At 37.6% G+C, this 11,256-nt stretch overlaps 1 protein-coding gene across 1 annotated transcript; it reads right to left on the minus strand.

Annotated features, from left to right (window-relative positions):
• Window positions 1-5,521: 5,521 nt before the first annotated feature.
• On the minus strand, window positions 5,522-9,229 carry LOC104926343 (histamine N-methyltransferase). Its single transcript, XM_010740179.3, has 7 exons — window positions 9,122-9,229; window positions 8,873-9,006; window positions 8,206-8,258; window positions 7,137-7,244; window positions 6,732-6,862; window positions 6,337-6,430; window positions 5,522-6,173 (listed from the first exon to the last, which is right to left on the minus strand). Exons 2-7 carry the CDS (start codon window positions 8,995-8,997, stop codon window positions 5,821-5,823), a joined length of 864 nt encoding a protein of 287 aa, XP_010738481.2. The 5' UTR covers window positions 8,998-9,006; window positions 9,122-9,229; the 3' UTR covers window positions 5,522-5,820.
• Window positions 9,230-11,256: the final 2,027 nt, after the last annotated feature.

Consider the following 11,256-nt stretch of genomic DNA (forward strand, 5'->3'; position numbering starts at 1 on the left):
CACACCCCTGAGAGGGAGGATATTTAAGATCCAATGAATGGATGTGAGCCAGAAAAGGCATTTAATAAAAGCAAAAGACGAGATACTGGTTGATTAATGCACTGAAGAATAATAAAGCCATAGCAGATCTGCAGGGAAATGTAAGGCCTTATTTTCTTTTTCTCATGATGGGGATTAAGTACAAATATCCCCACTACTGGTATTAACTTCTGGCAGGAGGACTCTGTGTCATGATCAGTCTTTAGTGCAAGTCCTGTTTCTGTTCACTAACATAGCTGCAGGAGACACAGACATCATCCTCAGTAATAACAGTAATAAAACACAGCAGATATTATCTGTAGGGTTTAACTGATAAGGATTTTTAAAGGCTGATACACCAAAGTTGCTGATAGTCAGTGTAGCGATATTAAGTAGTTTTAATTTGGACATTCCTATGCTTAATTATAGTGTTTACTAAAGATTCCCAATGCTTATACTCTGCAACAGCATCATTAAACCCCTAAACATGAACTTATTTATTTTACTTTGAATCCCAGACTAATTAAATTGGTGTAGGGTGAAGCAGACTGACCTTCATCACACTCTAGCATACATTCAAATAAAATAAAATGACTTTACAAAAGCCATTGTTATATAAACATATAAAATGTGCCAAATCCTCAAAACTATATGTTTTATATGTTTTTTTTCTCAATCATGGGTAACAGTGGTATCTGCCTGTTAGTATAAAAACTGTTCCATTGCTGATAACCGAGCAAAAACTATATGAGCAAAACATTTTTTGTTTTTTCTCCCACATCCCACAACAGTAAATGACAAGCACAGCCCCAAACCCTGCACCATGTGAGGGGAATTGGGGTGTTTAGTGAGGGTAAACGTCACTGAGTGTAATTAAAGAGGATCTTGCCCTGAGGAGCTCTCTCAGTTGACAAAGTGACAATGAGAGTCACTGACACTTTTATCAAATGAGCAAATGTGCGCTTAAAAGAGCATGGCTTACAGTCAATATCAAGTTGTTTCTCAAAATTGTTATCACCGTTTGTCAGGCACATATTAAATTCTTTAGAAGTAGCTTATTTTTCCTCTTGAACTTTTCTTCTCAACGGCAGAAGTTGCAGCACAAAAACAAAAAGGTCTAAATGAGAATATATAATTTATGAATCCACTAAATGTGTTGTGTTATCTGTAATTGATCAAGATATGAACAGAAGGGGTCAATTAGTGGCATTTTTTGGGCCCGGTTTATCTCCCACACTACTGGTGCAAATATGTGGCATGCAGAATAAATATGCAGCCATTGCTTATCTCTGGCAATTCTCCATATTCACACCCACAGGAACAGTCCTGAAAATCTGACTATAAGACCTTGAATCACTAGATTAATGAGACAGACAAAGGTAAACTTGATTAGAGGAGAGTCACTCCATTGCACCCTTTCTGATTTGTGGTTAATCGCCTTGGATTGATTTAAGCCTGCAAGGCTATAAGATCACTTCTATACAGCACAATTCAACCTCAGTGACAGAAAAAGGCTGAATTCTGCAACTGGAATTTCCACCTTGTTTTATACGGATTTAATTGATGTAAGATGCAATTTTTAAAAGGAAAGAATCGTCAATCAAATTGCTTTATTCTGCTGGACTCAGACCTGTGGAGGACAGCTGCTATATAACAGCAGCTGCTAAACAGGACTAATTCTCCAGAATGAAATACGCTGCAGAGGCCAGCCATTTACAGGACTGGTAGGCTATCAGAGTTATATTTCAAGGCCCCGGCCACAGCCTTTACCCATTAAAGTGTGTGATGTATTTTAGGGCCAGTGTATGTCCTGCTCTGGTATAAGAGAGGTCTGCACACTGACATGATGGCTGATAGAAGACGCCTCTAGTCTAATACTGGCTTTCTCTACAGAGGGGACGAGAGTAGAGAGAGGCGTATTAAAGAACATAGACATCTGAGGAGTCAATTTGGCCAAACAGCGAGTTTAGAGACATGCCAAAATACCATCATTGTTTTGTCTTTAAAAATAAGTGTGATGTAGGCAGTTACAACACAAAAGGATAGTGGGATTAGCTTTAATCTTATATATATATATTCACACAATAAATGGCAATTTATTTTAATAAGCTTTGGAAATAAAAGATTATTAGGGAGCGATTTCACAAATGATGAATGCAGCAGGTACATACATTTCAACTTGTTGTTATTTGTTATAACAACTGAGTACATCCAGCTGTATCAACTATCAACAATCTATTCAATCTATTCTGGAAAAAAGATGCACAAAGATTAGATGTACATTTTATTACACTTTGTCTATTTGCATGAGTAGATTTTACTAAAAGATAAAACATACCATTTTCAAATTTCATAAAACTTATACAAAGCAATACAAATAACACTTAATGTAACTAATCAACTAAAGAAGTTTCATGGCAATATCATTTATGGTAAAGGCTATTTTCCCCAAATATATTTTTTTCTCATACCCATAGTGGCAAAAATCTCCACTTACATCCTTCCAGTTTTTTTCCTATCTTTATTCTGAAGCTTTATATTCTGAAGAGGGCTTTGTTCATATATCATTCAAAGCCTGATTTATATCGGATTTTATTCATAAAAACATGGTGAATATGTTTTTTGTTTTTTTTATGGAAGATTTATGAAGTAATGAAAAAGAATATCCCAAATCCCCTCTAAGGTAAAAACCCTTGACTCTAATATGAAAATGTTTATATTTCTGTTCTGTGAATGTCTAATTTCAAATTAGCAGATTTTTAATTAGATAACACCAAATTTACATGTACAAACATTTCAAAACACCTCTGATACATAAAGTAACTGGCTTCATGTAAGTAATCAACTGGGAAAGTTTCATGGTATCTGTTAGCTGAAATTACATTACTGTGTTAATGCATAACCAGGCCCCTTCTACCTCACCAACCACCTCCACCACCAACACACCTTCCTGTGGCTTTCACTCCTATGATGCCAAACTCATGTCTCTATAACTCAGGACCAAACACCAGACCTGGGGTAACAGTGCATTCTCCATAGCTGCCCGATCCCTCTGCATTGCTCTCACTTAGCACCAATCTGTTGTTGTGTTTGAATACCCTGAAAAGCACTCAGTAAATATAATAGGGCATTTTTATAAATGTTGGTAGTGATATGGTCGGTGCAGTAGGTGTTAATTGGTGTCAAGATGTTGTTGACCTGTTGTTGATGTGAACTGCTATAAAGGATGATACAAAGAATGTTTGTGCAAGTTTAAAAAATATATATCTCTGTGTTGAAAAGGTGTCGATTTTAATGTCTTAATGGCAAAAACTGCCTTTGTGAACTCGTTTTAATTTATTCCGGGATAATTACAACAACCTTGGCTTACCTGAAGTATCTTCAAGTACCTTCACTGCACAAAGTCTCTGCACTGAAAGGCAACAAGTAGACTTAATGCAAACACTTTTCTCATCTGCTGCTCTCAGAAAGTCACATTTCAAACCAAGCTTTCTGTTTAGGCATACAAACACGGAGCATTGCGTAAATTACACATACGATACATGTCAGTTTTTTGCTAGTGTAAAACAAGACACTATATCAGACTACCAAAAAACATAGCTGAGGTATACTCAGGTCAAGACAAAATAATAATAATATTCACACTTTGAACACATGGCTTGTTTCCTCATTACACTAAAGATGATCGAAGGCACACTGATGAGCAGGCTGGAGGTTCAGCTCCGATAGCTGGCCAGATGGACTGAAGAAAGTTGCTTTCTTTTCTGGAGGAGGCTTTCACCCGATACTTCTCACAACTATGTCAACATTCTGGCACAGCTGCAATGTCTGACCTCTCTGACAGTGGAAAAAAAGTATTTATGAATTCAGTATTTCATTCTCATGCCACTATTTTACCTGCACAATACAACGCTGGTGAAGTTCATAGGGAAATGTAAATGCATGTACAGTAAGGAGACATGGCTTGTTATTATGCCCTAAGCTAATGAGCAGTCATCAAGCAGTAAATAAAAACAATATGTAGCTAACAATTATATTGCATAACAATATGCAGTAGAACAATATCCAGCTGTTCAGCACTTCCAAGTGTAATCAGTCATCTTAAAAACAAGGTGATCCGCGAACATTTCATCACATTTATCTTGCTAGAGAACTTCTTCTCTGATAAGACACCAACTGGCATGTGAAGTAAATAGTTCTTGAAGAGCATTAGCGCCAAACTGTGTCTTGAGGTTGATTATCTCAGTGACTAATGCTCTGTCACTTTGTGGTATGAGAGGGCCCAGCGAGGACCCCCGGTAATGGAGCCCGAGCAGGTGCTGAAAGCCCACTGACATCAGGGGGGAGTGCACTGACAAGAATTTCTGATGAATTTCAATTACTGATCTATTAAAGCTAATGAGGTAAATGAGCAGCCAGAATACATTTTCTAGATAGCTTGAGACAGGAGCTCAGCGGTTTGACGTGGTTTTGTGTACGCGCAGCCAACGCAGACACAAAATATGTTCATGCTACTGTTAAAAGTGTCTGTGTATCAGGCTGTTGAGTGTGAACTGAAAATACTGGAGGCAAATAAAAAAAAATGTCCCCTAAGAACTTCTTTTCTGCACACCAAGTGTTTGTCTGTGTTTTGGTTAGATTTAATAAAAGTTGGTGTTCTCACTCTTGCTTAGGTGCCATGTTTAAATGTAAGATCAGTGTGCCATCTGCTGGTGTTACTGCAAAAGAGCTCAGATACAGGATCACCTGTATCATCAGGCATGTAGTACCATCTGCTGGCCTAAAGGTGAACGGCATCACGGGGAAGCTCACATTTTCATAGTGTGTTCTTTTTTTATTGCTAATCTAGCTCTCTCTATGATGTTACACATTTATACACATACTATTTGAATGGACACAGAACTCATATTTTAAAGGCACTGTTAAAGTCGAGCCAGTGGTTGCTCATTTGTTTTAAAATTGTTTTTAAGATCTGCTGATGAGTTGTTGTTTGAATCACTGAATGGCCTGGTAGCAGCCTACCTCCCAGACTTGCTACTTATGTACCTAGCAGGTCCTTCAGATTCTGATGGACTCCTAGTTGTACGTAGAACCTCCACAACAATACAGGTAGAGTCCACTTGAGCTTAAGACTGATCATTTTACCTTAGCTTTTATTCAAGGTGCCTCATCATTTACTGCAAAACGTTTAAGTCTCATCCTCTCTTATACTTGTGTTAATTATTTGAAATAGACTTATATTTACTTTTATCATTTTACTGACATAGTTTTTAGGTCTTGCTGAATTGGTTCTTGATTTCTATGCATTAGTTCATCTGGTACTTCCCACCTTTTCCACTTTGCGTTTATTTATTGGCATCAGCATGTCACAAAAGCATGATTGATTGATTGGTTTAATTTAAAATAGGACACAAAGTTTTATCAATCCAAGTCCCTGTCCTGACCCAACATCCCATACTGGTAAAAAACAAAAAAAAACAAAAAAACACCTGAGTCAGTTAAATCTCGTCATACACACTGACTGATTTTTTATGCTGCTTTGTAAAGTTGTTCGCAAACAACTGCATACCTAAACATATGGGTGATACAGAGGTGAGTGGAGTTCTGTTTCTGGACAGCAAAAAGCTTTATTTTATTGATTACATTGGTCGATTTTCAGAGTAAATGAGATGAATATAAGCCCCATACAGACCGAACCTAATCTCTGCACCAGAGAAATAAAGTGTACTTTTAATCAAATGGCAGAGTAAAGTGAATGCAAGAAGAGAAATCCAAATGTGTGAATTATATCATAACACATTCTCAAGCATGAATGAGTATGCAGCTCATAGTACTGTTGAAGAGGACCCTGCCATCTTTTTCAGTGCTGCACTTGTTCTTGAGAAGGTCTAAAATGCCTGCTCTGGTCTCAGGAGTGAAGGACTCATTAAAGTTGTCTTTTGCTGTCATGTAATTCAGCAGACGTTCTCCAGTCGGGCTGCCTGGATTGAAGCACTCAGTGATGTCGAAGCTGTTGGGAATGATGTGCTCCTCATACTTCAGACCCTGGCTCTTCACACAGGCAATAACCTCACTTGATGAGCGGTACTCCGTGATGGGGTGGACGCAGAGATCCTTCTTGTACGTCTTCCACAGGGTGTCCCAGCCACCATCAGCTGGACAGCAGGAGATTTACAAATCCATTAAGAGAAAAGAGAGAGTTTTTTTTTTTTTTTTTTAACAAATAAATAAATAAATGATGGATAAATTAAGTAAAATGCAGATTGATATATGTTGTCACTCCTCAGTAAAGAGAAGGGGGTATAAATTCTAGTTTACCTGTTTCAATGATGATCATTAACGTGCCGTTGTTCTTCAAGAGGCTGTGGTAGAACTTGATTGTATCAGCGAGGCTATCCACATAGTAGATCATCTGTCAAGGAGAGAGTTTTGTAAACTTTAATTTGCTTCCATGCAACCTTACAGTGTTTTCACTCACCAATCTAAAACCAAATTGTACAGTTGTTTGCCAGAAAAGGTTCTACTGAGCCTCCCCAATGAATTCAAGCAGCAACTTAGCTCCGTAAAATCTCATTGTTAAGTGAGAGTGAGACACTTTGACAGTTTACCAACAGTTTACAGTACTCATGATAATCCAGGACAGCACTGAGAGATGAGGTCAGAAACAAGGCCGTGAACCTCAACTGAATGTCCAAAAAGTAAAGTCTCAATACCTGAATCATGTGTATGAAGTTGAATCTCTTCATGTCTCCCTTTGCTTTGACTTGCCTCTCATAGTCCTCACTGCTCATGATGTGCCAAACAAATGGGATCTTCTGAAGGTTGGTGGTCTTTGCTACCAAAGCTATACATTGGACATGAGAACATTTAATATAACAAAACACCAAACTGTTACAAAGATACACTTTCAATTTCTGTGTTATCCTGTACAGCTTGATGATTAGAAGCTTTGGAAATATAAAAAGCAACAAATTGACAGCTGAAATAATGATGACAGGCAGAATCATTTCTACTACTACTAAAAATGATGATAGTAATAATGATTTTATTTCCCAGAGAAAAGAGGAAAAGGGGAAAAGAGAAAAATAGAACATGATGGTGGTTTGAACTGTCGATACCTCTGAAGTTGTCTGTAAGCTCAGAGCTGCCCTCCACTATGTCAGCAGTGATCGGGACAGCAGGCAATGTAGACTGCAGCATGGTGAGTATCTTGACATCGACCTCCCCTGAAATAAACCGAGAATCATCTAAGTAATGCTACTTCAATGTGGAAACTTCATATCCAAAAAGTATTTGTTTGCAATAATGCAAACACTTCTGAAATATTCAAAATGAATTTCAGGTCAACAAATATATGTAGGTCAAGTTTCTGTGTGTGTGTGAGAGAGAGAGAGACAAAGGAAGGGTTTTCTCAATGGGTGTTATCTACAATGACTTTGATGTTGCCGCTGCAGTTCAGCAGTTCATCTGTGGTGAACACACTGCAAGAGCTTTGACCATAAATTCTTCCTCTAACCTGCGTTAACCTCAGTGCTCCCTCAGATCTGCTAGTTCAGCAAGATTCAGTACATTCAACATGAAGTAATAATACTCAGTTAAAAAAATGCAGAACCAACGTATCTTGCACAATAACTTACAGTTTAGCTTTTTTTTTTTTTTTGTCTGTCTTTAGACAAATACCCAAAGTTTGTCTTTTCAGTACAAATTTTCCTCATTAACTTTGCCAAGACGACAACACAAAGAAGAAATTTCATTCTAAAAAGATGATACCTTCCGAAGATTCTCCTTTGATTTGTTAAATTGAGACAGTCGAGATAAGATTCAGATTCTTTTTTGCATTTATATTGCACAGAAAAAAAACCCACCTCCTCAACAGATAATATATTAAAAGGCGTGGTACAATTACAGCCTGTACAAGGTCTTCTAAGGCCCTGCAATAAAAATATTGAGGATTACGCTTTAAATATAATATGCATTTGTGTTTATTTATGTTTAGACAGTACGTTGTTATTAAGAAACCACATTGTTTTACCTCTCACTCCTCTGGTCTATTATTAAAAATGTGAAAATCACACAAAAATAAAATCTCTTGTACTCATGAATCTTTGCCATTGTGTAAATGCCACTATAGTCAGTCCCCTCAGCAACATGTGTTAGTACCAGCAGCAGCTATCTCTCATCACATACCTCCACCACTCCCAACACCCATAACATCCAGGCTGCTCTTATCAGCTGCAATTCTGCATAAACACATGATAGATGAAAACAAATGATTTCAAAACATATTTAAAATTGAAAAGGTTAAAATGAATACATTTTTATTACCCAATAGTACACAATAACTGAAATATATCTGTTAGCATTTTAACATCCACAGGACAGTGCACAACATTCTACAAGCAGTGGTGGTTGGCATTGTTTGTAAGAATCAATCATTACTCTAACACAGTGCAGACCTAAAATATGTAGTAAATTGTTTTGTCAAAGTCAATATGTCACTGAATGGTAATTAAATTGCCCAATGTTGCCAGGCCTGTGTTATCAGGGTCATAGAAAATGTACACAAGCACAAAAATTGACTTTGGACCAGCAGAACAGGCATAACGGTTGCACACACACTGAAGCTGCCAGCTTTGTACCGGCCTGAAATTACATGCAACATCTCCACTTTTGAGAAAAGTCATAAAGTGAGAACTCAGTCAAATAGCTAAATCATCCTATGTCTGCATAATGCACAGAAAGATATAAAGAAGGTATCTGCAACCTCTACTGAGTGTGGTTAATTAGTAAAAATGGAAGATAAAAAAGAAGTAGAGTGTAGCACTCCTTGCTTTTCTTCTTCTACCGTCTATACCTTTTAAATTCTCCAGGCAGGATGTCTGGAATATGCTGGAGAATAGCCTTGTGTTCTCCTGAATGTTCTAGGTAGAACTGAAAGCTTTGGACAGCACTGCCCTCATAACAGGTTTGCTCAGCCATGGCAGATTCCTGCAATGCATTAAACACAGTGGTTCAAAATCAGACAGATAGCAATGATTTATGCATGCACAAAAGGTAACTCTATAAAATGTAAATCAATTGTACATTATAAATATTCAGTTACCTTGAGTGTGTGGAGAGTAAAGACAGAGAGTCTGTTGTTCTCCCGCTCTTAAGTTGCGTTGAGTTGAGTAACTCTCCCCTCCCACACTGACTGGCTCTCCTCCCATGAGTTTTGTTACGTAATTCTTGAAATTTTTGTAACTCTCCCCATTCACACTGACTGGCTGTCCTCCCATGAGTTTTGTTTCGTGATTCTTGAAAGATGAACTTTGCCCGGACACCAGCACCAACCACAGCTGTGCTGTCGAATTCCTATGCATGCATGTATTTATTCATGCATGAGTTATTTAGAAGCAGTGTTTAGGAGTTACTGTGGATGCGAACTAACTAAGGATTTGTTAGGATCTCATAGGATAGGATATAGATTGATTCCGCAGCTCTTGCATAATTCTGGAATACAAATCTTCTGATCATTTCTAACAAGCGAACTTGAGGTATAACTTTATGGTTTTAATAAAAAACAAACCTGCATTGCTACTTAACAATAAGGTTTAGACCGGCTGAAGCCTATTCTCAGGACACTCTAGTTTGACCCCACAGTCCAAACCCATGTAAATTAGGTGAACTGATGACTCTGGTATGAATGTTAATGTGTGTTAGCCCTGTGATACACTGCAGGGCTATTCAGTGTCCAATTCTAAATGTGAGCGAGGATTGGCTCCAGCCCTGTCTGAACCTGTATAGGATAAGTTGGGTTGAGTGTTTTTGATCTAGGTCTGCATATCCATAAAAAATCACAGGGATGGATAAATAATATGATGTATACAGTATATTATGGTATTGTAATGCAACACAAAATCTGTGTCTTTAAAGATAAATCAGACAAAAATAAAGACTCTTGTACTCATGGGTCTTTGCCATTGTGCAAATTACACTAGAGTTAGTCACCTCAGCAATATGTATTTGAACATTTACCAGCAGCCGTTTTTACTATTTTATAATACACAAAGTATAAGAGTATTATAATACTTATATACATACACAAACCTCCAATTATAGACTGTATAGCACATATTATCCTGTTGCTGTATAGAAAGAGATCTCTGCAGGACATCTTACCGTCACCGTCAACATTTGTATGACGGCACACAGTTGATTTCCGACTACAAACTGAATTTAATTTGAGTTTCAGACATATCGTAGTTTATGACAAAGCATACAGCCATTTATAGAAAAATGGTAAAGCATATCTTATATGCAATCCCATTTTACTACATCTTCTAAGAACTTAGAATGTTTATGAATTCATCTGTATCATTGGATGGATTGCTTGTGTTAAATTGGAGTCATTTGGGACAGACATGGCTGTCCTTGCATCAAGGACCCCAAGATTATTTCTTTTGCACCATGCAGTTAAAGACCTATATGAGGTAAAATATTGAGCATGTTACAAAATGCCAACTACACTTTTACTGCATTTCAATCAAATTTCTCAAGTAGTTTGTAAAAAATAACAACAGTAGAAACACTTGTGCAATGAAATGCAATTTAGTACAGCAGCAGTGCAGTAAATATTTAGATGTTCAGGCTGTGCCGGAGGGGTGTTAATTAAACTCTATAATAACTTTCAGAAGGCAGCTTATTGATTGCATTAGATTGCATTACACTGAATCAAACGTTTAACACACAACTCAACTCCTGACCACAAAAACTCAGAGCCATGACATTTTATGGCTGGCCCCTGAGCAGCTCATGGTTCAGATATGCTGCTATCTCACGAGTTGGAGCACTACAGAATCTGCTGGGTGAGGGAGTTCTCATCCTCCCATCCTTAGTCAGCTGGGATAGGCTCTAGCCCCACTGTGACCCTGATGAGGATAAGTGGTTATAGATAATGGATGGATGAAGTAAGTTCTCCTCCCAGCCATCAGAACTGCACTGATTACATCTTGATTCATAACTCAAGGTGCAAACACTAACAAACCAAATGAATGTCCCATGACCAGTACCAAATTTTATCAGTATAGGTCAGCATGTGGAAGGGAAAAAAAGCTTTGCTGAAGACCAGAAAGATCTCTTTTGCAAAGAATAAATAAATCTGGTAAGGAATTATTAGAAACAACATTTGGATTGCTAGGCTGTGAAAAATCTTCAATCATGCATCTTGCTGTGTCCTTTTAGATAGATCTTTACTTC

Source organism: Larimichthys crocea, chromosome XVIII, assembly GCF_000972845.2.
Source record: "Larimichthys crocea isolate SSNF chromosome XVIII, L_crocea_2.0, whole genome shotgun sequence".
NCBI classification, from domain to species: Eukaryota; Metazoa; Chordata; class Actinopteri; family Sciaenidae; genus Larimichthys; species Larimichthys crocea.